Raw genomic sequence first — 27,773 nt, 5'->3', positions numbered from 1 at the left:
GATTTGCCAGAAAACTATAATTGAGAGCTATGATTGAGAGATGTACTGAAAGTATGTAGGGGGATTTGGACATTACATATTTGAGGGTTATAGCCAAAACAGCAGTGCTAAATTAAGGTAGAAAGTGTATATTTAACCGAGAAACAGGTCTGGAGGTTGGAAGTCATACTGATAATGAATTTCCAGTTTGAAAAGATATTTTCAGCAAGCAAGAGCTTATCTGTTTTGTAACAAGGTATTCCAACAGAACTCTAAAGTTTATAGACATATGCTGCAGTTTTATGATTTGTTGAAGTTTTATGTATCCTGATAGGTGGTGGGAGGAGACACTAAATTTTGTACATCTGTAGAGGCTGATATGGACTGATGAAGGTCAGATGTCCAGTTACTTCCTGACTCTAACTGTAATGACCTTAGGACTGATGAAGGTAAATGATTTGTGAACCTGAACAGTACTAAGTCATAAGAAAGAAAAGAAAGAAAGAACAAAGGCAGGACAGAATGAAACAAAAGGCACAAAGTAGGCCGAAGTAATATGTAGAAGAAAAGAATGAGTGAGGACAGAAAGCAAGAAGTAAAGAAAGAAAGGAAAATGAAAGGACAGAAATGGTACGATTCCAAAAAGTGAATTGGGCTTGAAATGCCTCAACACTTCCAAGCTTACTTTTGTATGCCAGTGCAAAATTCTGAAGCAATTTGTAGCCCACTGAAGTCTGTAGACTGTTGTGGCATTGCTGCAGTTCCACCTGTAAGAGGACTCTGGTATTGCAGATAGTACTTGTAGGTACAGGTGGATCTGTAATGCCTGTGTTGGGAATGACTGATAACTAGGTGCATGCTGTTTCTTGTGCATTCTCAGCACCCAATCAACAGGGCTAGCATGCAGCTGGTCAGACAAGAGACCTTTCAGGTGAAGGTGTCCAGAAGATACTTCTATGAGTTTGCATGCATGACAGACTTCTTATTTGTCATGCGTGCATTCTCCCATCCATCATACAGGTGGTGCTGCCATACAGTAATTCCTGTGGGATGGGCAGCTCCTCTTGTATGACATCACTGGTACTGTTAGAAGGCTCAATGCCTGCAATACCAGTAATGTCAAAGCAGGTAGAGATGTAACATCATATGTCGTTGGGTATACTCAGTGGGTCTGCAAGACCTTATCAAAGTTCTGGCTATGCAGGGAATGTTTAATGTGTATTGTTACCATAGATTGTTTGAGAACCTCACTACCTGCTCCGGATGTAGCAGAACTGCTCACTTTCAGCACGTCAGCATTATTAAGTACTGTGTAAGGTGTACCCACACTCTGGTATTATATCATACCCGTGGGCTGGATGTAAACTGGAATGAGGTAGTGAGGTAGGATGGAGGAGGCCCTCCACTATCCTACTTTAAATTATTTGGAATCCAGCCCAGTGAATAGTTGGTTCTAGTAAAACACCTATTGCAATCTGTCTACAAGCTATCATAACTCTACATATAGGATACTAAGATTAGAACTTAGAGATTAACCCCACTTAATAGTAATACCTAACATTCACATGTGGTAGTATGCCTTGGCAATTTTACTTACTGTTAACTGGAAAGGATTACCGTGCTTTGAGATAGATACTGTATGCGTTTGTACGATAAAGAAAAAAATAGCATCCCTAGCTGTCTAGGTTACATAATAGCCCCAGGGACAGATTTCTGCTTATCCATTTAAAAAACTTTTATTTTCTTAGTGCTGCACAATGCCATTTTGACCAAATATCACTATTCATGATGCTGTGTACAGTCAAAGTATGTCCAATGCAATTACATGTATTTTGTTCTTGATGATTTGTTTATGTTCTCAGTATACAAATGTGACAGTATCTAACTAGTTAGCAGTATGTCAATTAAAATAAATGGACAATATATTTGTTAACTTAAAAAACCTTCTGTGCAGCACATTTGTGTAAACCATATTGTGTTTTTAACTGCTGTCTATTTATCTAATTATGACCTTCTAGATTGCTCAAGGTTTGCTGATTTGTTCTTTATTGTTTGTGTTTCAGCTCTCACCTGCCCTCCATACAGCCACTATGTAAACTGTATGACTGTTTGCCAGCCACGTTGTGCTGCGATTCGTTTGAAAAGTGATTGCAACCACTATTGTGTGGAGGGCTGTCAGTGTGATCTGGGCTATGTCTTAAATGGGAAGAGCTGTATCCTCTCGCATAACTGTGGCTGCTACTCTGATGGCAAATACTATGAGGTAAGAAAGTGCAGACCCTCTGTCCTTCGTAACCAAATATTTTGTATCATATGTTTCCTAAGTCAGTTTTGGTTTGCAAGCTAACATTTTTCATTATTTTCAAACAGTACTTTGAATGGCTTTTCTTCTAATGTGTGTGCTACATTGTTGTACTAATATGAATGTTTCATAACTGGGATGAAAGCTTTCCAAACTATACAAGTGAATTCAGAATTCCACTAAATAAAATTACTGTACTCTTAAAGGAAATACAATACTACAACTGATATCAACATTAAAATCTTCTGTGTGTACGTGTGTGTGTGTGTGTGTGTGTGTGTGTGTGTGTGTGTGTGTGTGTGTGTGTGTGTGTGTGTGTGTGTGAGTGTGTGTGTGTGTGTGTCTGTTCATTTGTATCTCTCTGTGTGTATTTAATATAGGATTCTATTTGCAGAGATAGAATGTTAAAAACATTGATCAGAAAATAGTCAAGCCCGAAACACAAACTATTTAATGATCAAATAATTTCAGTGAGCAATTGTTATGAATACTGCACTTCTGTTCAAATCATCAGAAATCAAACAAGTAATTTATCATCAAAATACATATAGAGGGAAAGCAGTAAACATGTACATCATATCTGTAATTCTATTATCACAACCACAAAACAAATCTACTACATGGGGGCTTTGCCCTCAAACCCCCCTTAATTAACTATACTAACTCCACAATTATACAACCTTCACAAATGGGCAATCAGCCTTAATAGCACAACTTATTCCTAATCAGTTATTCAAATAAATATCAGTGTAATTCGGTTCTGCAAATGGGCAGAAAGTCAAATGATTTGTTCCTTTGAATATGAGCAAAGGGAAATTTTAAAGAGTACCAATATGTGTGAATGGCAGCAATACCGAAGGGGAGTACGTTTTGTTAGTTTATGCAGAGGTTATTTTGTGGTTTTTTTTTTTTTTTTGGTGGGGAGATGAGCTCTGTTTAATTTTTTTTATGTGAGATTTTTACGTTGATGTTTACATTTTATACTTTTTGGTTTTGACAGCAGTATAACTGGTGCATTTTTCTGTGTGTGCCAGCAGTTATTCTGAATTATAAGGGAGTTTGTTCCCCTCTGTTTGGGTTAGTGTGACCAATAAGTTGGTATGTTTAAGTTTGGAGAGTTCAGGAGAATTTGCCCCCCCCCCCTCCCACACACAGAATAATGTTATCTTTTTCCCCACAGGTTTTTAGTATGTTCAGTGTTTTGTATTTTCTTATTAGGTGTGTGCATTGTATTTTAATTGAATTTATATCTGCAATCTTTTGATGGGCACTTATGTGTGAGTTTGACTTTAGATATAATCATATATCATGCATATGTATTTAAGTATTTATGTATATGGCAGCTCACTGTGTGAATTGTGGTTAAAACACAAAGTGTTGATCACAATTCATTGCATCTCAATTCATTGACTGCAGGGAGTAGGAGAGACATGGAGGTTCAGTGATCCACAGTTTGATGTACTGTGATGAGTTCATGGGATTCAACTAAATATGTGGTCAATGAAAATAAATGTAATCACATATATCTATCTATATATATATATATATATGTATGTCCGTATTGCTGCTTAACCTGTGGTATGGTATACAGTTCAATATATTATGTCTTACTTACTGTAGCTTTGCAATACCATTTTATGTTATATACTATACCTTTGTACAACTAAAACAAGAGGAGTCATGTGTCTGGGTGATATGAATGCAACCAGTCACACACCACCATTTATGGAAGATTAGCTTCCATGTCTCCATCTTTTAAGTGGTACCTTACATTTGATTGTAATAATAGCTCACAGTGAATACAGCACTTTTCCATTGGCTTATACGTGTGCAGCAGCACATTGTTTCACCAGAGATGGTAGTGAACATGGATTAGGGTTCAGTGGCACAGTTTGCTCATCACTGGCTTACACCTTCATGACCATCAATTGCAAATGTAGAGCAATGTAACTGATATGCAGCATGACCTCTGACTGTCAGTGTGTTGTCACAGGCACTATCTCTCAACCTGTTAGAGCATGAAATCTGGACAAAGCCATAAATAATGTGGTGCAAAGTCTCAGAAATAGGGACATTTTTTAAATATTGCTACTGCAATATTAGAAAGTTGATATAATATCAGGTTTTGCGTTAGCATGCATTTTTCTGATGGGAATAAAGTCTGAAACTGAAATGTCTGTCATCATTTTATGACTTTCACCCTCAATGATTTTCCAATGATTTTCCACAAAACACAATTTTATGAGAATCAGACACAAATTATAAGGCAAAAATCTGGACATTCTGCAAAAATATGTACAGTTGAGTGGTAAGATGGGAAGTAACTTTTGGTTAGAATTTAAGAGGAAATAGCAAATTTACAATGCTTTGATCTCACTGTAGACATATGTGTCATCAGTGTGTCAGTTTTATAGCAAAATTGTATCCTTACATGGCTTTTCATAACACTCTGAGCAACATTGCTTCACTTTTGAAGGAATTTCAAAATGTTCTGTTTTTTTTTAATAGCTTGAAGCATACTAATTTTTGATCACAGTGCTGTCATTTTATTTTTGTAAATAAACCGAAACATGCTAACCACTATTTTTCCAATTGAAGTTAATCTGCTGCTTATGCTCTTTATAAATAAATAATTAACACATTGTAAACATTAGAGCTATTTAATATATTAAAACATGCTGTAATATGACTGAAAATACTCTCTAGCTGTTGGCATTTTTTTACTGGAATATATGCTGCAGTTTGTTGGTCTGGGTCTTCCTTTCTTAGTAAAGTAATTAGGGATAACACGTCAGTTTTTCCTTTACCATCCTCTTATTGTATAGACAAATTATCACCCTCAAACATGCTTGCACACACACACACACACACACACACACACACACACACACACACACACACACACACACACACACACATCTGCACACACTTTCACGTACATGCACACACACAATTCATTTTTGACAAATATAATTCTCTGCCAACAGAAAGTTATGTGGACTTTGATGATTCAATGTATTCCTATCATTGTATAACAATATGTGAAGATTAAGTTCTTCTTTTCTGTGTATATATATATATATATATATATATATATATATATATATATATATATATATATATATATATATTGTAATTATGTTAAATTAATAATTTAAAAAAAAAACAAAACAAAACAAAAAGAAAGGTATGCGATCCCAGCTTTAGCACTAATAATAGTCACTGGTTTAATGGAGTTATTGCATCCTGTAGCTGCCCTGAACCAAGTGGAAAACAATGGACCATACAGTTAAATGTCATTACTGGTATAAACTTGAAACATGATGATGGAAGTGCTACAATCTCTGTCAGTGACCTACAAAGTACAGTTGTGTACTCTTACCATAAATGTAGATGTTCGAGTATGTTCACTGTTACAGTCATTACTGTAGGGTTCTTCCTGCTGGCAGCAGCCCTCGATCGGCCATAGTCCCAAAGTCGGGTCCGACGTCGGCTGAAGTCGCTCCTTCCCTGATGTCAGTGCACCAGGGGTATAAAGACCTCAGCCAATGCCATTTTCCCCAGTTTTTCTTGCCCCAGATGTCAGGTGCCCAAAAATAAAGGCCAAAAGCTTAATCAAAAGAATAAGCAAACAGCCTACCTTGACCTTGCAAAGGCTTTCGACACAATACCCCACTCTGGTATTGTAGAAAAACTTACCAGCTTAAATGTAAACCCATATGTCACAAGATGGGTTGCAAACTGGCTTAAGGACAGAACCCACAGGGTTAGAGTTGCTGGCGCTATGTCAGACTCCAAGCTGGTCACAAGTGGTGTCCCACAGGGCTCGGTCCTTGGCCCCCTATTGTTCGGCATCTACTTCTCAGAAGTACAGGCCAACATGGGAGGACTTTGGCTGAAAAAGTTTGCAGACGACTGCAAACTGGGAGCCATAGTGGAAAGTGCATCGGACATGGATATCCTTCAGAAGGGACTCATGGAAACAGATAGCTGGTGCCAGAGCCATGGCCTGAAGTTAAGCGCCAAAAAAATGTATAGTCATACCCTTCGGGAAAAACAAGGTAACCCCAAGCTACCATATAGGTGGCAATCCACTAAGCACAGAAGAGGTTATAAGGGACCTGGGGACCCAGGTTGACAGTGGCCTTTCTTTTGACACTCACATTGCTAAAGTGGTTAGAAAGACCTTCTACATTGCCCACCTGATCATGAAGGGATTCACATCCAGATCTAGTGAGGTCATTGTTCCCCTGTACTCTTCACTTATCAGACCAATGATCGAGTACAATGCCCCATTCAGGATGTATCTCACCTGACATCTGCAGCAATTGGAGAGACCCCAAAAGTTCCTCACCAAAAGGATAAAGGGACTCCAAAATCTGTCATATGCTGCCAGATTGAAGAAACTCCATCTCTATTCAGTTGCATACCGTCTGCTCAGAGGTGACATGTGCCTGACATACAAGGCCATGTCCAACCCGGAATTAATGGACATGCTCCACCTCAAAAAATCCAAATCCACCAAAACCACTAGAGCAAGCGACTTAAACCTTAGCACGGATATAAATAGGACATGCTGGAGGGATAGATTTATCACTCAGAGACTCCCTATGGTGTGGAATAAAATCCCGGTCCATGTGAGGCAGAGCACCTCGCTGGCTCTGTTCAAGAGAAATCTTGACCTGTGGATGGGAGATCGTAGGTTTACCCCAGGAATCATCTCTGTGTCACTGCTGGACAGAGGTACAACAAACTAATGGGCACAGTATTTTTTCATATAAGGGGTGGCGTAAGCCACAAAAATTTGGGCTAGGCTTATAAATGCCTTAGGGCAGATAGCCTAGTATAAACATATGAACCTATGAACCTATAAATCAGAACATTCCCAAATAACATCAGCAAAAATACCTCAGAAAAAAGAAGTGCCAAGGAGACACAGACAGCACTCAAAAAACAACAAAAGAGGGGACAGGAGGGAGGGTAACCCAGACTGTAACAGTGAACATACTCGAACATCTACATTTATGGTAAAAGTACACAACTGTACTATGTTCATCGTGGTTCACTGTTACAGTCATTACTGTAGGGTTGAATCCCAAAGCTAAGAAAGGGTGGATGGAGAAGGAACAGAAGGAGCGGTTACAAAACCCTGCAGGACTGCAGTGGCAAAGCCTGCCCTAGATTTAGAATAGAGAGGGAGGTTGTAGTGCTTATAAAAAGTATGCACAGAACTCCAAGTTGCAGCTTCTAAGATCTCCTTGGTAGGAACTCCACTGAGAAAAGCTGCCGAAGTAGCAGTAGCTCTGGTAGAATGTGTTCTAACATTAACAGGAACTGGTTTGCCATGATGAGAGTAACAGAACTTGATGCAGTGGGCAATCCACTTAGAAATAGTTTGCTTAGTGATTGCTCTCCCATGTGAAGTAGAAGCATAAGCTACAAACAATTGGTCAGATTTCCTGAAAATCCTGGTCCTGTCCAGGTAAAAGCGAAGCTGCCTGTGTATATCTAAAGAATGCAAAATTCATTCCTCTTCACTTTGAGGATTAGACTAAAAGGTAGGTAAATGAACAGTCTGATTCAAGGCTACTTTCGAAACCACCTTAGGCATAAAGGTGGGATTAGTCCGCAGGGACACCCTGTCCTGATGAAAAATAATAAAGGGTTCCACAGCCGTGAGTGCTTGTAATTCCAAAACTCTTCTGGCAGAGGTAATAGCTAAAAGAAAAGCAGTTTTCCATGATAAAAACTTTAAATCTATGGAAGCTGCAGGTTCAAAAGGAGACAAAGTTAACTTTTCCAAAACAAAGTTGAGATCCCAAGTGGGAACTGGTGCTCTTAAAGGGGGCCTTATATTCTTTGCCCCTGTGAGATATTGTTTAAGTAACAGATGAGAAAATATTGGGGGATCTGTATTGTAATGTGCAGAAATAGCAGAAGCATGAATTTTGATAGATGAAAAAGATAGGCCCTTATGCAACATCTCTGTTAGGTATTGTAAAATCAGAGGAATGTTTGGAACTGCAGAATCAAAACCCTGGGCCTGATTCCAGGAACAAAATCTCTTCCATTTACCTGCATAAGATTTCCTGGTGCTGGGCCTTCTAGCTTCAAGGATTACGTCCAGTACCTGTTTGGTAAAGTTAGAGCTGTTTAAAGACCCTGGATCCACCAGGCTGCTAGATTCAGAGTTTTGACATGGCTGTGCAGGATCTGGCTGTCTTGTTGAGACAGTAGATGTGGAATTTGTGGCAGAATCCAGGGTGGACTCTGAGCCAGGTTCATCAGGGTGGAATACCAGAATTGCCGAGGCCAGTTGGGAGCCAGTAAAATCATTTGCAGTCTGACATCGGACTGGAGCAAGAAAAAGGTTTCCCCAACAGGGTACTTAGCTTAAAATAAGAAGTCTTCGATACAAAAGTCACCAAAAGTAAACAGGAGTCGGCCGACCGGCACTTGCAAACTGCTTTGCTACGGGCACCGCACGGCAAGAAAGACTGGGGAAAATGGTGTCGGCTGAGGTCTTTATACCCCTGGTGCACTGATGTCAGGGAAGGAGCGACTTCAGCCAATGTCAGACCCGACTTTCGGACTCTGACCGATCGAGGGCTGCTGCCAGCAGGAAGAATCCTACAGTAATGACTTTAACAGTGAACCACGATGAACATCATGCTTAGTACTAGTTTATCATGCAGTTTCAGCCTTCGCAGGGAGAGTTAAATTTGTCTAGTGAGAATAGCATAGCAAATGGATCCATGTACCATATTAAAATATATAAAAATAACAATAATAATAATAATAATCAGATTACATTAGTCTCCCAAGCACTGTTTCAATTCTGTGCAATGATGCACTGTTTCAATTCTGTGCAATGATTTTGTGCTTTGTTAAGAAGTCTGAATTGCAAACCTTAGTTCTCTTTTATTTTTAATCCTGAAGCTGCTTAGGAACAGGAAAAAACAAAACAAACACAAAATAATATGCAAACTAACACATTTAAATTCTGATAGCAGGCAACAGTAATCACACATCCATCTCAAGCACAATACATAAAAAATACTAGTGGCAGACCGGTATCAGTAAACTGGCGTGTTTTTATAAGCTTCCATGGGTTTATTATTTTCTTTCTTCTGAAAGTGGTAACTTAAAGACTGACCAGACAAAAGTCAAAGCCTGTGGTACAATTAAGAGAAATGAAGTACTTAGTATCTCCAAGTGAATATAATAAGGAAATAGAACTTTTCTTCTTCTTCCTACTGTTGGTAGAAGTATCACGTTCTGAAATAACAGTCTTATTTTGCTGCTGATTGTTGAGACTATTTAAAATAGTTGCACTTCTGGTAATGATGGGGTGTTTTTAATGGTGTTAAATAGTAGTGGTAATACTTTTGAAAAAATGTTTTGTTATCTGATGTTATCTCATTCCACCATAAACTCTGACTTGTTAAGTTTACGTTAAACCCATTTTTTATAGCTTCAGTAAAATAATTATTTATCTTCAGATTGCATTTATAGTTACAGTATTGGCTTACTACAACTATGATAGCTGCTTTTTACAAATGCTTGGTAAGAATGTGTGTGTGTGTGTGTGTGTGTGTGTGTGTGTGTGTGTGTGTGTGTGTGTGTGTGTGTGTGTGTGTGTGTGTGACTTTGGATGAGCAACAATTTTCTGAGCCACAACTCTCCAAAAGACAACCTATTAAAATGACTTCCTGAAAACACTGTTTTCAGGGTTTTTTGCAGGGAAGCACATTCCCATTGCATCCCCTGATGTGGTGAGGTTGCATCTCCCCACCCCTAATCAACCCCATGGTTGCACTGTAAGAGGGAAGGAGGTAAACACACAGAAACTGTACTTAGTGCCTGCATGATTCCCTAACAATTATGGCATTTCCATTGAAAATCATTGTCGGGGAGTCAAGTCTCAGGGAGATGAAGCTCAGGAAATTTTATTTTGTGGAGTATTAGTTTAGCTATATACGTGTGTGTGTGTGTGTGTGTGTGTGTGTGTGTGTGTGTGTGTGTGTGTGTGTGTGTGTGTGTGTGTGAGAGAGAGAGAGCACCTACAAGTGTAAAACATACAAACATCAGTTGCTAGCAACATTTTTATTTTCATTTTAAATTACCACTGTTACACTGTAATGTATTTACTGCCTCCAAATTAGTCCATCATCAAAAACAGGATAGAAGAGTGTGCCTTTTTGACCCTTTCATATATGTCTAGCCATTTCCATTTTGCAATGGTAGTATTGGTAATAAAGCATTGATCTGATTTTGTCGGTTTACTTGACTTTTACAAGACTCATCTTAAATTCTACCCTACCAAGCTAAATTTTATCAAACTATTTTACACTGATGCAGGGGTATAGCCAGGATTTTCAGATTTGCACTCACGGCTGTCAGGCTGCTGCCCTCCCCAACAAGCCACTCCCACATAAGTACATTGCTGTCCACCCACTACCTTAAACTGCTGACCAAGCCATTCCCCTTTGACAACACTGCTCTCTGAATGGAACACTGACAACTATTTGCCAGGATAAAGCAGAATAAACATCGCATTCCAAAAAGTGCATCTCATGGGTCGAAAAACAAAAAAAAAACCTTCTCATTTAAATTTTTTGCAGACTTCATCCCAGTGGAGCTATACCCCAGTGTTTGAGTGGAAAACCTTAGAAATAGATCTAAATATAGATACATTTTTCTGGTGGAAGAAAAGCTCTTTAAATTGAAGTGTCTAGTTGACATCCCAGGAACACAATCCTGTGTGAGGGAGTGAAGAAAGACTTTTGAATGTTCTCTTGGAATCCCAGCTTGTGTAGGAGATCTCTCAGCTGACAGAGATTCCTGACACCTTGAAAAATACTGACACCTTGAAAAGACACTGCAAAAATAGGCAAGTTGTCTTAATATTGAAAAATGTGGGTACCGTGTAGCCTGCAACAAGCTATAACTGGAGCTAGACACTTTGTGAACACTCTCGGTGCAGTGGATTGTCCAAAGGGTAAGGCAGAGAACTGATAATGTGGTCCAGATACACAAAACCTTATGAACCATCTGAAATCTGGATGTATAAGGATGTGATGAAGAACAAGTGGAAACAAAAGAGTCTGATATAGGGGAAAGAGGAAAGACCCCTGGAAAGGAGGAGTTTCCTCCCACTGCCGTCTGTGACCTTGATGAATGATTTTCAGAACCAATTTGCCAAACAGGAAAATGGACATTCAGAATTTCTGAAAGAAAAAAAGGGACCAGGATGGGAGGTGGTCACAAAGTGTTTGAACCTGACCTGCCAGACCGTCCTTGGTTTTGGGAAATTCAGGACTTCTCTTTGGAACCCCTTTGCCATTTCTTTTTAAATGTCTGTTTACCTGGATGTTGTTGAGATTGTTTAATCACTTTTTTCCAAAAATGGATGAGGAGATACAAAAAATCCCTAGGACAATTTGTTAAAGGAGGAATGAAAATCTTAGATATTCCCTGGATTAGCTTGCCCCTCTCATCACATTTTTTGATCTTCTCTGTAGCAGAGCAGCCAAAGACTAATCTTCTGTCTAAGGGAAATTTTAAAATTTCATTTTTAACATTATCAGGGAGGTTCTGAGAATGCAGCCATGCAAACCTCCTTAAAACAGTACCAGTGGCCATAGCCCTGGAAGAAATATCAACAGAGTGATGCACAGTGCAAACAATGAGCAGTTACCTGTGCAGTAGAAGAAACTTAAGTTATTTAAAGCATATTTTTCCTCACAAAAATAAACAGCACATAAAGCATTCCTCATCCTTTCATAATTTGTTTAAACAAATTTTAACATATATGCCCGACAATTCAAAATTTTAAAAATCAAAGTTGTAAAAGTATACACTTTTTTCCCATACTTATCAACAACTTTCCCATCCTTATCAGAAAGAGTATGACTGGAATTAACTAAGTGCTTAGCAGCAGTAGAATCAACAAAAGCTATAGCTGCTGAGCCAAATTTGGGAATAAGTTATAAAATTTAAAAGACTGAGGAACGTTATACATCCAATCAGCCTATTAGAGGCAGCTGGATGACTATCAGGAAAAAACACATCATCTAAAGAAGACAGAATGCGAGGAATGGGTATAGGTTCTGGAAAGTCCTTTTGTAACAACTCACAGTATTTTATTTATGATGGACTGAGAAATGTCAGTGTTCTCCTACTGTAAACACTGGCGCACTCTAAAATAGTCTCACAGAAAGTTAAACTCCCATCGGCAGAATCATTGAGCTCTCTTCTGAGTTTGAATCAGAACTCTGAGGAAAAAAAAATGTAACCATCCCTACATCTTCCTACTCAGACTGAGAAATCTTGAATCTCTTAAGGAAAAGAGGAATTCCTCCTCCTTTTACCACAGAGCCAAATTGTGACAAAACAACACCTCTTAAATGCAGATTTGCAAGAGACCATGTGTCAGTTCCTTAAAAGCAGTTCACGATAAAAGAAAATTCAGGGAGTTCTAATAAAACATTTGGGTGCAAAAATATTGTTTGTTTTTCTTTCGGCTTTTCTTGGTTAGGGGTCGCCACAGCGGAACTCCGGTCCGCTAATGATTGGCAGTTGATTTTTATGGTGCCGAGGTGCCAACCCGATGCCCAACCTTCAACGAAGGCACGCCCATTCACGCATGTCTTTCAAATGCCACTCGACCGCGGGGAGGACTTGCAGACTCTGCACAGAAGGCACTCCAGCCAAGAATCGAACAGGAGAACCTCTTGCTGTGAGGCGACAACGCTACTGCTGCACCACCGTGGCTTATTTAGGTACAAAAATGTACATAGTTATAATGCAGACTGTGCTCTTCTGAGATAGTGCACTATGCCTGACTGTGAAGAAATCACAAATGTAATGTTCATGTTGCTCTTTGACAGATACTATTCACCTCCAACAAACCACATGACTAATCATTCAAAAGTGATCTTGTAACTGCTGCTTGTTTTTGAATACTACCCGTCATCAAAAAATGATGCCCCCATTTATTTCTGTTTTATACATCAGTTAACCAGGTTATCCCACTAGGCACAAGTGTTCTGTTTCAGCGGTGACCCTAGTGCAATGTCTAGGCACGTGAGAGTTGCACGATAGATGGTGGAAATAATCAAAACCTGTACCTTTGACAGTAGTTGTTTATACTTCTGATATTTCATTGAGAAGATAACAAAAAAACATAAAAGTTACAGCAATATACTTCAATTTGCTGCTACAGGGCACCCCCTTGTAGATGGTCATAAAAATAAATGAAAAATAAATGAAAAAAATAAATCTAAATGTATTGTGCTGCAGGCAGTATCTGTTCTGCCAGAAAAAAAAATGAAAGAACAAACAATCACTGTAATATATTTCAGCCTAGAACTTTCAGACACTAAGTTCTGACCCACCTCCCCTAACAAGTCACAGCAATGATCACTTTAATGTAATCAGTTACATCCTGCCTTGTGCTTTCTCCCATCAACTGCCTCCCTTATTTATTAACCTTCCATCTTCAAAATATGGAACACTACCTCTGATAATGTAGAACAAAATATAGAACCCTTAGTAAATTTCAACTAGGTAGACTAGAACATAGCAAATACTGTTTCTTCATACTCAAGAAAGTCTTTTGGATGAACTGATATGATTCAATATTACTACCCATGATTATTTATTTAAAAATCATAAGAATGAATGTGTGTTAGACCCAGTTAATGTGGAACAGTATGGAATATAAATTTTAACACAAATGTAAATTAACCTCTGAAGCAAAGGATAACCATAATGCCTTCTGCATCTTCATTAGAAAACCAATAAACACCACCCAGCAGTGCCTGGAACTAATTCAAAATGACACTACCCAGTATGACCAGTTAACCCAGCAGCAGACAAATCCCAGGCAAACTTTACCCCAGATGTTATCACTTGTCTGTCAATATCTCTTGCACTCAGTATCATCATAAAGGAACATGTGCTGAAGATACGTTCTAAGACCAGAAATACAGTATACCCTCCTGGATCTCAGCAACTCAAATAATTCCACCGACACAAGAACACCAGATCCAGACCTTCAACAACAGATAAAGAAAACTTGATGGAGGGACAAATGTATTGCCCCATGCCTACCTCATCTCTGGGGCACACTTTCTCTGCAAGTTAAACAATATGATGCCATAACATCCTTAAAAATGTATCCAGGATGACTGGATGGGATCCTATAAATTTGTTCCTGGAATGACCTGATTTTGCCCTTCCCAAGAAAGAGGTAAAACCTAAGGGTGCTCATAGGCAGGTGAATGCAGTCTTTGCCTCTGCTGTCTTGCAACTCCTTCAAACTTATAAGCTGCTTCAGATGACTGCTACAGAGAACCTCCATTGTAGCTATCAACGTCTTTGCTCTTGAATCAGGCACAATCCCAAAATAAGGGCACTTTTTAAATACTTCACTAATATTTCAATAGGCACTTATTGGTCAGTTCTACAGGGAACCCCTACCTTAGTTCTCAACTTTTTTGCTCAAGGGTGGAACAACTGATATTTTCTGTCATCCTTTGACCATTTTGTTTGCTAATTGGCTTCTCCCAGCTGCCTGCAAACCAGTTTTCCTTCACTGATGCACTGTTGTCTTCTGTCAGCTCTGTTTTGTTCAACCTTTCGCTTTCCCTAAGCTACTGCCAGAGCTATGTTGTCAGGCTTTCCTGACAAGCCATAGTGGATAGAATGCAAAGGTAGCCTCCAAGCAACTGATACCTGCTTTGAAGGGCAGCTGTAGGAAGGGTGAAAATATACTAAGGGAAGATTAGGCCCCAGACCACTGAAACATACACAAATCCTACAATGATATTAGAGAAAAGAAAGGCACATGGCTAAATGTTAGTTATTAAACTATACCACATCATGCAGATGAGTGCAGCTGTGGCCAAGTAGCTAAAAGTAAAGACTACTTAGAAAAAAAAACTCTGACAAAGTAAAAAAGTAAGCATGCAATCCACCAGCTGTAGCAAGGAAACCAAGGTGTTTCAAATTCCATTACTTCCACTTCTCAAACTGCAGTTCTTTAAAGAAATCATTAACTGAAGCAAATGACCTGCTTTACAAAAGAAATTAAAAAAAAAAAAAAAAATAGAACATCACTATATGGGAGTTTACTACCAAAGCACAAAACTGTGGGGGGCACACTTTTTAAATTGTATGACCATCGTTTTCTTTATTAATTAATTTATTTAAGGATGTAAATCAACTGTTACCAACCACAATCCAGGACCAGAAGTGAAGAAATAAAATATAACCTGTGTATTTCTGATTCTCCTTCTATTTTGATAGTTCCTTATAGGTATGTATCACCTCAAAAATAAGTCCAATAGATTTACTTACTTATTTGTTAGATTATTATTGGCTATGGCATGATGGGTCCAAAATTACAGATCAAACAAACTGTTACCACTTTTCTCAGAAGTCACCAACACGATATGGTGTTAGAACTGGCATTAAGAGAGCATGCATCTCTTTTTCAGTAACAGGCGAGCACCAACTGTTTCCTTGTTCTCCCTGCATACAGGCACACCTCTCAAATGTCCAGAATTTTGCAGACTGTCCAAGATTTTTGCCTTGAACCTTTTGGTTTATTCTTCAGAAAAAGTAGTCTTATGTTAAATCACTAGAGATTGCAGCCTCCAAATGACACTCATTCAAGTTTCAGACTTTATATCCTTCAGAAATAAAGCATACTAATATAAAACCTGCTTATTCTTGCAACTTTTTAAGTTTATAAATTTGTCCTGATTTTTGGTACTTTGTACCACCATTATTTTTATGCTTTCTCTAGAATTCCAGAGCAAAGAAGTGGAGAATCCTTGAGCAAACAAGTTAGCAATTGTGGTTCTGGTTTTAGTAGCGGTTCTTTTGCTGTCATGCGGTTCCACCTGTGCAGCTAATCTAACATGATGACAGAGGAGAGGAAAGCTCTAGTAAATTAAACTTTAAAGGGGCTACAGAAAAATTTGCGGTATTCTGATATTTTAATAGTAATATTGTTTTTCTCTCAGACAAAATAAAACATTTTAGAGATATGCTTTCTGGAGTCCCTGATTTCACCTTGCATTTTTACCTTTCCTTTGCCGGATCATATACTTTTACAGTGAGTCACTGAAGCTTATAAACTACAGGTAAATTACATCTTTTATTACTTTGTGATAAACAGCAATGGTCTACGTTAATCAGAAAATAGGATGCAGAGGGAAGGGCATTTGGTATATTTTTATTTTAATTTGTATTTTTAAGCCAGGTAGGGCACATTCAAGTATTAGTTTAAAGTTTCACCCACCCCCTCACCATATGGTTCCAGTGCCTATGCCCACCTGCAAAATTGTAGTTGCTGACGTCAGTGACCTGGGCAATTATCACTCATTAACTAAAAAAATGCTAAGCATGCAAATGCTTGATGAGCTGAAAATTTCTATGAAGTCTTAATTACGGCATTTGCATGTGCTGTTATCATTTTATTTTATTTTTAGTCTTAACTTTTAGTTGTTTTCTACTCGGTCCTAGTGCCTGCCAGATTTTACTCCCCCACTCCACTGTACTGAATTGCATACAGTGAGTATGCCTCCTGACATCCATGCACTGACGGCAAAACAGTTTGCCTCCCTGAACCTCCATGCACTTTTCAGAAACACATCACCTCTGAGACTGCTGAGAAAGAAGGAGGGAATTCTTGTATTTCCTCTTAGCAAGATTATGAAATCCTTAAAAGTGTTATGTATAATTCAATAGGTGAAGGGGAGTGCATATGGGGACTGGCCTTGTGCAAAAACACTTTGAAGGCTGTGACATTTTTCTAGTTTTGAGTTAGTGTTACATTTCAGTGACTATAGTATTCATAATGTACAGATTAAGAGTGAAGTGGTGTGTAACAAAATGAGTTTTGTGTGGTCAAGTAGCCCCTTTTAGCATTTCATTGCTCTGAACAGTTAAAATATTCACTGGCTGTTAAAAGACAGAGTCAAACGTGCCAGTGGTATTTCATTTAAAGAAACTGTTGCTAGACATCAGATTTTCTATTTTTTGTGTACCTTGCAAATATAACTTTTGATTAAGTATATGTGTTCTAAGCCTAACTCTTCCCCTGCATCTAACCCTAACCCTGCACATTATGTTAAACCTCTCTTTCCCTAACAGTATCACTGCATACACACACACACACACACACACACACACACACACACACACACACACACACACACACACACACACACACACACACATTTCATAACAAATATCTATATATTATATAAGTAACATTATTTTTTAATTTCCAAAACACAGTAAGTTCTCCCTAACTCCTTTGATCAGGCTTCAGGTTGGATACAATCCTAGAGCTTTGTTTTCATTAAATTCTAAAATCAGAATCATGACATTCCCAGGGTTTACAATGTTTCAGTGTGAGTTACCAGTGTGGCCATCATTGTTAGTAGGGTTATAGGTGACACACATGTTCAAACCTAAGCCCTTCTGTGGGCATGAGAACTTCTTGAAGCAGTATCACATTTTTCATACTCACGTACAAGTAAAGTCGATACTTAAAGGATGCCATTGATAACTTTCAGGGATAAGAATAGGACTATTGTATAGCCTTGAGAATTTTTAAGACGTGAATTTGTTTCTGGTAGCTATATTTTTTAATATTGATATTAAACAATTATTCATTATATATTATAATAATAATAATAATTATTATTATTATTATTATTAATTGTAAGTGATATTTTGACATATACCAATAAAAACAAATGTTCATTATCTCTTACTTGAAAAGTCAAGCAGGCATCTTTGCTATGGAAGCGTATGTCAAACTAAAACATGTTATAATAAGTAGACAGTATGACTGAGCTCTTTAAGTCAACAAGTATCTCGAACTTATGTTGTGCCTCACACCTTCCTTGAACTCATCTGCTTCATTTTCAGCTTGTGTCTTGTGTAGCAGCTTAGCAGAGAGAATCAGCATTATAAGGTGTCAAAGAGCTTCACCTTGTAATCCTGGGTTTGATTCCATCTACATTTCACTTGCAAAGTGACTTTAAGCAACTCACATAGCCATATGTATACCCGTGCAGAGACATCTTCCATAAGTGTGTTTCACATATATCAAAAACATGTTATCCATTTAATATAAAAAGAGCCTCAGTCATTTTCATTCTGTGTGCCAGTCCATTCCAAATTCACACTCTTCTTTTATTATATGAAGGTGTCCTTTATTCAGACATAGTTAAGTTTCTTTAAGACTATACGTAAGCAAGATTTTATTACTATGGAATTTAATGGTAGTTATCAGAACATGTGCTAAGCAACACAACTTTATAATTTTATTGTCCTTTGCTCTTCCACAATATAAAAGTTAACTAAATCTGAGAAGTTTCTTCTTGTATGGCAGACCTCAAATGTTGAATATTCCCATTATCTTTTCCGTAGAATTATTACAATTATTTTTACATTTACTTCATTAAGTACTGTCATAAATTGTGCATGTTGATGGTCTGGAACAAAAATGCTACAGTCTGCAGAGTTATGCACCCATATTACTTTTGATAAATACAGCTTTTCTGCTTTGGAAAATTTCAAACATAGAATTGAAGTCATAATATGACAGTTTTGGACCACATCAGGAAGATTGTTGAATGGAATACATAATAGAATTGAAAACTATAATATGGCAATTTTAGACCACCCCCACTAGAGGTAGCAACATCCTTGACCTGGTCATTACTAACATGGGCGACTGTTGCTCTACACCAATAGTCAGCTCCTCCCTGGTTAGATCCGACCACAAACTAATCACCTTGGAAATCCACATCCCTCCCAGTCGCCCCAGCAAAGGTAACCACCATGAAAAACTTCTCCAAAGCTAACTTTGGGATCCTAAAAACAGAGGTGGCTAACTTCACGGCACCCATGCAAATGGAGAATAGTTGCATGACTGCAGAATCATACACCAATGCACTATACAACATGTACACAAATGCATGGATCTCGCCATACCCAATAGAACCAAGACACTCTCCGCCAAAAAAAGCAAGCCAATCTGGTGGTCCCCTGCCATAAACAAACTCTACAACAGAAGGAGGAAACTGATACGGAATAAGGTGAAGTCCAAAGACGGGAAAAACTCCTTTATCTGCCTCAACAAAAAGTTGAGATCCCTCATCAAATCCTCTAAAACTAGGTATGAAAACAGAATTGCAGCAGATAGTAAAAACAACCACAAGGCCTTCTATAGTTAAGTAAAGAATCTCCACGGCAATACCTAGATTTGCTCTGAGCTACTGCACAATGGTACCTCCTATACCGAGCCAACAGATATTGCTAGTATACTGGCTGACAGATTCAGTGCCAACTTTACCCCCCTCTCCCCCCCAAAGGACCAATCACAATACCAGTAGATTGCCAGGCACCCAGTATTACTGCTGCACAGGTTAAAACAGCACTGTCCAAGGCTGAGAATACAGCTTCTATGGGACCTTACAATATCCCTGGTTGCATTCTACATATACTACAGAGTGAACTGGCACCTCACCTGTGTGCTCTGTTCAATCACAGCCTCACCTCAGGCTTTGTCCCTGCCGAATGGCGCACTGCTACAGTTATCACTCTCCACAAAGGAGGAGTGACTGCAGACCCTGGGAATTATCGCCCCATTAGCCTGACGAGTCTGATATGCAAAGCTATGGAACGCATCATCATGGACCTAATAAACAAGGATATAGGGAATCTCCAAACTCTGGATCCCACACAGTTTGGTTTTGTGAAGGGTAGATCATGCCTGATCAACTTGGTTGACCTCTTTGAGTCAGTCACCAGAGCTGTGGATGAAGGCCAGGTGGTTCATACAGCCAACCTTGATCTGGACAAGGCTTTTAATGCCATTCCCCACTCAGGAATCATAGAAAAACTCACTAAGATTGGCATCAACCCCTATATCACTAGGTGGGTTGCAAGCTGGCTCACAGATAGAACCCACATTGTGAAAGTAGCTGGCTCCAAGTCAGACTGCCAATTAGTCATGAGTGGAGTCCCACAGGGTTTGGTTCTGAGTCCTGTCCTGTTTGGTATCTACTTCTCTGAAATCCAGGCCAACACGGAGGGACTCTGGCTGACAAAGTTTGCAGATGATTGCAAGTTGGGAGTTATTATTAACTCCCCAAGTGATGTTGACATCCTACAGAATGGCCTCACTGTGACCAATGACTGGTGTCAGAACCATGGCCTTAAGTTAAATGCCAAAAAATGTGTTGTCATCCCCTATGGGAAAAACCCAGTTCCCATGAATTACCACATTGATGGTAGTCCACGGAGCACAGAAGACATTATAAGAGATCTGGGAACACAGGTTGACAGCAACCTCTCTTTTGATCCCCACATTGCCACTGTGGTCAGAAAGTCCTTCTATGTGGCACATCTCATTACTAAGGGTTTTGCATCCAGGAAGAAAGAGGTCATTGTCTCCCTCTACTCTTCCCTCATTAGGCCAATCATCGAGTACAATGCCCCATTTGGCATGTACCTCATTTAACACTTGCAACAACTGGAGAGGCTGCAAAAGTACTTCACAAAGAGGATCCTAGGTTAAACACTTGTCCTATATGGACAGACTCAAAAAACTCCAACTATTCTCTGTCTCACATCGCCTACTTAGAGGCGATCTCTGCTTGACTTACAAAGCCATGTCTGACCCAGCTCTTTTAGAAATGCTACATCTAAAGAAATCCCAATCCCTCCGCACCACACGCTCCAGAGACCTAAACCTCATTACCACAATTAACAGAACATGCTGGAGGGGCAGGTTCATAACCCAGAGACTGCCCATGCTATGGAACAGACTTCTCATACATGTCAAGCAGAGCACCTCGCTGACCCTCTTCAAGAGAAATCTTGATGATTGGATGGGAAACAGAAAATTCACCCTGGGGATCCCTCCAGTGACTCTACTTGACAGAGGCACTGAGAACTAAGGTTGGGTGGCACTATGCCAGGGTAATCTTATGGCTAGGCTTGTAAAGGCCCCAGGGCCATTAGCCTAGTACATACCTATGAACCTATGTGGAATGGAATACATTTTTCTACCAAAAAGGGGATTTTTTCTTCACTTTATCAAACCATATTCTGCCCTACATGTAAATAGTTTTGCTGCCTGTTTGCATAAGGTAGCATTATAAAAATGTTATGCTGAGTTTGGGGTCAAATGACTGCAGACTATCAGAATCTGCATTTAATCTGCATTTAATATTGGGAATTCAGTCCATGAAAAGAAGACAAAAGCAGTGATCGCTGAAATCACCACACCCAGTCACTACAGTGTCATGCATACAGAGAGACATAAAGTCATAAAATATCAGGATTTGCAGGAAGAAATGAAAGCAATATGGAAGAAAGATACCCAGGCAATTTCAATAGTAGTAGTAGCAATGCGTCTTATAAAAAAGAATCTACAATCATACTTGGATATGTTACCAATACATGTAACTCCGTCGAATTGTAGGAGGAGTCATTACTGGGCACATTGTGTGCTGCAAAGAGCACTTTTGTCTGACATCAGAGATTGAAACAATAATAATGTTATGAACTTTAATCATATTTTGACTTAGGAATAGGGTCCATTCCTGTCATAGTATTAGAAACCTGAAAGACTTGGAGAAATTAAAAAAACAGATATAAGATAATGCATTTTTTGCACTGAGTTTAAGACCATGACTTTGGCACCAGTCACTGATTTGTGTAAGTCCTTGTAGAATGCTGACATCACTTGGGGACTCAGTGATTGCTCCCAATTTGGAGTCATCAACAAACATTGCCAGCTACAGACCTTTTGTTTTTGCCCATACTGCTGAGAAGTAGATTCCAAATAATAGGGGCCCCAGCTCCAATTCCTGTGGAACACCACTGGTAACAGGTCTGCTGGTGGAGGTGGAGTGCCCTATTTTGACTGTATGTGTTCTGTTGGTGAGCCAGTTAGCAACCCACCTGACAGTACATAGGTTGACCCCCAGCTGGGGATTTTTTCAAGATGCCTGAGTGGGGAATTGTGTCAGATTCCTTGGCCAAGTCTACATAGGCCATATGCACAGATTTGCCTTCATCCAGGACTTTGTTGACAGTCTCCAAGAAGTCCACTAGGTTCAACAAGCAGGATCTCCCGTTAACAAAACCAAACTGGGTCAGACTAAGTGTTTGAAAGTCTCCTATATCCTTGTTGATAAGGTCCACGATGATTCTCTCCATGGCCTTGTAGATAAGGTTGGAAAGACTAATGGATCTATAGTTCCCAGGGTCGGTGGATGCATGCCCTTGTATAATGGGATGATGGTAGCTGTTTTCCATTCAGCAGGGACAAAAGCAGTGCTTAGGCTGTGGTTGAAAAGAGTAACCAATGGTGTTGCTAACTCCTGCTTTAAACCTTTGAGAATGGAGCCTAGGATGTTATCAGGTCCCACAGAGACTGTGTTTTTGGCCTTGGAGAAAGCAGTTAAGACCTGCTCTTTAGAGATACTAGGTGGAGAGTAGGTGGTAGAAAATGTTTTAGGGTATATGTGGCGGAGATAGGGTTGAGAAGTTTTCACTAAGCTTGTCTGCTAGCAGGTTGGCTATTTCCACTAGTTCAGTATATGTAGTACCTTTCACTACCAGTTCAGCACAAATCTGGGCTTTTCCTTTAAGGGTTTGGATGTAGCTAAAGAATTCCTTATGGTTATCCTTAGCTAGGGATGCTAATCTGGATTTGCAGTTAGCTATAGAGGACTTTACAAGATGTCTTATTTGCTTGTTCAAGCTGAGAAGTGTGTGCTTCCAATTCTGAGATCATTTTTCTTGCTGTTAGATAACAATTTCTTCCTCTTATTATATAACCTGTTTATGGTGGATGTCTACCAGGCAGGATTGTTTTTTTCTTGAGGATCTTGTTTTGATCCTATCAGGAATGGCTGAGTCAATACAATTGTATAGATGTTTATACAATCCATTGGTGTATATTCCAGTATAAGTGTCCCTGCCGTTAGTGAGAACAGGAGATTTAAAGCTATTAATTCCTTCTAATAAGAGGCTGTAGTTGGCTTTGGAGAAGTATTTTTAGCATAATTTCTCCTGGGGGGGGGGGGGGTATGATGGTATCATTACTTTCAAAGAGACTGATTTATGATCAGACTTCACCAGGGGGTGCCGCACATTTGTGGTTTTGCACTATTCTACCATGTTACTGACTACCAAATCTAGAATGCTTGGGCCATTGTAGGGGTGCCAAATATCTGCTCAAAGGCATTTGAGGTTAAGAAGTCCAAGAACCTTTGGGCAAGTGTGTTTGTACATGTATAATTTAGCCAATCTATGGACGGGTAGTTAAAGTCATCCATAACCTCAAGGGTATTTGGTTGTATTCTGAGCGACTCAAGTAGATCCAAGTAGGCAGTGTGGATATCATGGTTCATGGAGGGGGGGGGGGTCTATAGCTGATGATAACTTGGAGAGGGGTCTTTCCCATAGTTATCTGCACATGGTGCAAGGAACACAATGGAGTACCACCAATGAAATTAGACTCAAACTTCTAATAAAAGAAAGCATCAACATATAAATACTAAAACACTGAATCAGGATTGAATGCTTTTGTCTCCTCACATTCAAAATGAGACTTCATCAGAATCACAGAACATTACATCAAAACAACAAATAAATACTCTCTGTTATAAACACCTACAAATAAATTACTTAATCAATTAAGAAACAATAATCTGTTTTTTTTAAACAGAAGTCATAAAACATATATAAATATGACCCTAAAAGAAACAGCCATTTAAATTCTAGTGATATACTTACAACCAAAACTATAACTAAGCTGCCTTAAGTTTTAACACAGGAATAATGGAAACTGATTCATTCAAGTCAGGTTGTAATGTAGCCTGCATTCTAAATTTTATGAGTTCACTGCAGTTTGAAGTACTATTTGCAGATGCTAGGAGCAAAAAGGTGGCTTGTGTTTCAGTGTAGGGAAAAGTTATGACACAATACTATTTTGGTCTAGGTGTTATTATCTCCTGTCATTGAGAAGTTTTAAGTTTGTTGGCCAGAATGATACATTTATATAGACTGTTTCACCATTATAAAGAGTTGTGCTTAGAATAGTGGTGTGGTATTTTGACGATGATAACTGCATTGCATTCAGACTTTATAAATGTATATTAATCACATGGTGTAGGTAGGGAAGTAAAGGCATAACATATGTTGACTTATATTTAATTCTGTATAACACATGTAATATTCAGATTCGTTTTATATCAATATAAAGTTAAGAATATATATCTGTGCAGAGCATGCTGGGCATAAATCAAAAGGTGTATTAGTATGAAATATTCTACTTAGGGCTTTGTTAGGAATATAATGCAAGCACAATAATATGCATACTAATAAATGTGCCACAAAGACCTTTGCCTAAGTAGGGAATCCCAGCTGCATAACATGAAACCTCTCAGGACAGCATTGTATCACTGAGATAGCATCAAAACAAAAATGTCAAGTACACAGCAAGAGGCATAACAATTTAGAGATGAGTTCCCCAAATCTCCTAGCATGCCTGTGAAAATAGGTATATGGATTTCATAAATTCTTACATCCAACTATGGTTGCTTAAATATTAATTTGTCCTGGTACTCAACAGTTTCCCTGACACTACTGTAAAATATTCAGTCTTTGACTCCATTCTAAACTCTTCATATTACCGTTTTTGCCATTGAGGAAACCCAGATATAGCAATCTAAATTCTGTATTTGAAGCATTAAATTCAACTCACTTGGAAAGTAGCAATAAATGAGGAACATAACAGATGTATTAGTATTAACCTCATACAGCAAATGTGGTAGCTTTTTTATAGGTTACTGCTTCAGTAATTATATAAAGCTACATAACCTCATCCAGTCCTGCTAACCACCAAAAACAACTGAAAAACTGACATTTTCAAATATCACTTCACAAGACAGTACTCCAGAATACCACTCATATATCCAACAATACATCCATCAAAAATTGGCAGGCCACAATTTCTGTAATATGCAATCACCACCACGTACCATTGATTAGCAACACTACATCACAGACATTAAAAGGATATTTGTAGAGGTTTGTATTTAATATGTTATGCAAATTAACATAAAACTAAGAAATATAAAAAGGTATTCATAAACCTGAATGAAATAAAATAATGGAAGCGCTTAGTTAAATATGCACACAAGGCATAATCTAAACCAACACATAAGGTTTAAAACAAATGTCAGATGTTATTAGAAAATATGTCATTGATAACATTCATTTTGCTTAAATTAGGTCTGTTTGAGGCAGTAATAGTTTCCCAGTTTTTCTGTACTCAAGATTATCTCTTGAGGAAAGACTGTGATCAGTTCATGGAGTCCACACCAGAAGAAACATACTATTCTGTATGAAAGAGGAGGTTTTGAATACTGTTGGTTCATCAGGAAGAAAAAGATAAGTATGGCTTAACAAAATAGGCAGACTTTAATATTTTTGTTTTACTGCCTTAAATCATGATCAGCAAGCTTTCCTTTGTAGAATCATAGGATCATAGGAGGTTACTAGGCTAATGGCCATGGGGACCTTCCAAGCCTAGCCAATAATTTATCCTCAAAAAAGAAAACTCAGTCAGCACCTGTCTCCCCTGTCAGTGAGAGACACAGGGGAACTCCTGGGACAAATTTGTGGTTTCCCATCCACTCATCAAGGTTGTGCTTGAAAAGGGTCAGCGAGGTGTTCTGTTTGATGTGTATGGGAAGTCTATTGAGAGATGGGGCAGCCTCTGGGAGACACACCTGTCTCTTCAGCAGGTTTTGTTGATGTCACATATTAGATTCAGGCCTTTTGAGTGGGTAGTACATGAGGAGTTAAACTTATGGATATGGAGCATCTCTAGTAGGGCAGGGTCTGGGATTGCCTTGTAGGCGAGACACAGCTCACCCCTGTGCAATCTGTATGATACCAAGTACAGTGATAGTGATTTGAGCCTGCCTGCATAGGACAGGTGTTGGAGGCCATGGCTTCTCTTTGTGAGGTATTTCAGTGGCCTTTCCAGTTGGTGCAGATGTTTGGAGAGGTACATTCCAAATGGGGCGTTATACTCAATTATTGGTCTAATGAGGGAGGAGTATAGAGAGGTAATAACCTCCTTTTTTCTGGATGACATCCCTTTACTTATGAGATCAGTTGTGTTCACTGTATGGCCAGTATCATTATTGCCATTTTTAGTGGAGGATCTCCAGGCATGTCTTTTAGAGACAGTTTCTTGACCAGAAATGAATGTAATTGACTATCATTTATCTAAGAAATAAATTAGGGATAGTAGGATTTTTTTAATACTGATTGATATGCTCTTTCTTCTTTCAAACCAAAATAAAGACCATTTTCAAGATTCCTCAGTTTTGGTAGTAAGTGAGTAAAAAGACATATTTCTCCTTTTATTTTTCTCATGCATTATGTATATCCGGATACTGTTTCTTTGACTTCTATTTTCCATGTCATTTATGTTATCAATTAATAAAGCATTTTACTTTTAGAGAATAGTGGTATGCATTTCTTCCTCTATTAATCTGCCATTCCTATCATTTAAATACATTTCAATGTTTTTGATTTTTGACCTGTTGTTGAACCTTATTTTTAAGTATATCACAATCTGCTGGATAACATTTTTTGGAATATTGTCCATTTTACATTGAAAGCCTTCCATCCTCAATGGTGGGAGGCAATCATTTAATGAACTTAGTTTATATGTAATAACATTTTACTGAATTAATTAGTTTCAATTGCTAAGCTGACTGTGGTTTTAAATTGTTATATAAATGCTGAACTGATGTGTTAAACTGTTGCATTGAGAAAGAATCTTGTACTTGAAAGTGTTGCAGTTTATCAAACTAACTTATTACTTTGTGAAACAGTCAGTCTTTTTGGTTTATTGTTTTTCTTTTTTAGTTTATAGGTATGTTAATACAGAAAGTATGTTCTTAATACATCAAGTACTACTAAAAAGTATACTGGTCGATGTAGTAGATAAAATAACATTTTCCACATAAACTGTGAAAGTTCCAAAAGCTACTATAATGCAAGTGCTCTGCTTAAGCTGTTTTCCTGCCCCCAAAAAGGAATGCAGTTCTCTTAATTGAAATATAACTTGACATGATGCTTGATGAATGAAAAGTGACTTGGAATATTGATGCCTCTCTAACAGTGTAAAAAGCATAAAAAAACGTATGCCTATATGTAGCTTTGCTCTGACAAAAAGGATCCTCATAGCAGTGAAGATAGTTGCCCTGAAAACATTTCCTTTTGGTGCCTGTGAAGTGCAAACTTGTTCTGTTGGTGAGCTTTTAATGTGAAAAGCATAGCTGCTGTACTGTGATTCAAACTGTAGAGATTACCTGAAACTTTGGAATTGCAGCCACTGACAAGAACCTATTCATGCTGT

The 27,773-nt window shown here is 38.5% G+C and overlaps 1 protein-coding gene across 1 annotated transcript in view; it reads left to right on the top strand.

Annotated features, from left to right (window-relative positions):
• TECTA (tectorin alpha) overlaps window positions 1–27,773 on the top strand; it is a 623,032-nt gene that overhangs the window by 377,861 nt on the left and 217,398 nt on the right. The window contains exon 14 of the mRNA XM_044075148.1: window positions 2,043–2,242. Coding sequence (XP_043931083.1) covers window positions 2,043–2,242 — 200 coding nt within the window. The remainder of the gene's footprint in view (window positions 1–2,042; window positions 2,243–27,773) is intronic.

The sequence above is a fragment of the Protopterus annectens genome, chromosome 6.part0, assembly GCF_019279795.1.
Source record: "Protopterus annectens isolate FY-2018-M chromosome 6.part0, PAN1.0, whole genome shotgun sequence".
NCBI lineage: Eukaryota > Metazoa > Chordata > Ceratodontiformes > Protopteridae > Protopterus > Protopterus annectens.
The sequence above is the reverse complement of the archived record's forward strand: the minus strand, read 5'-3'. Positions and strand labels throughout refer to the sequence as shown.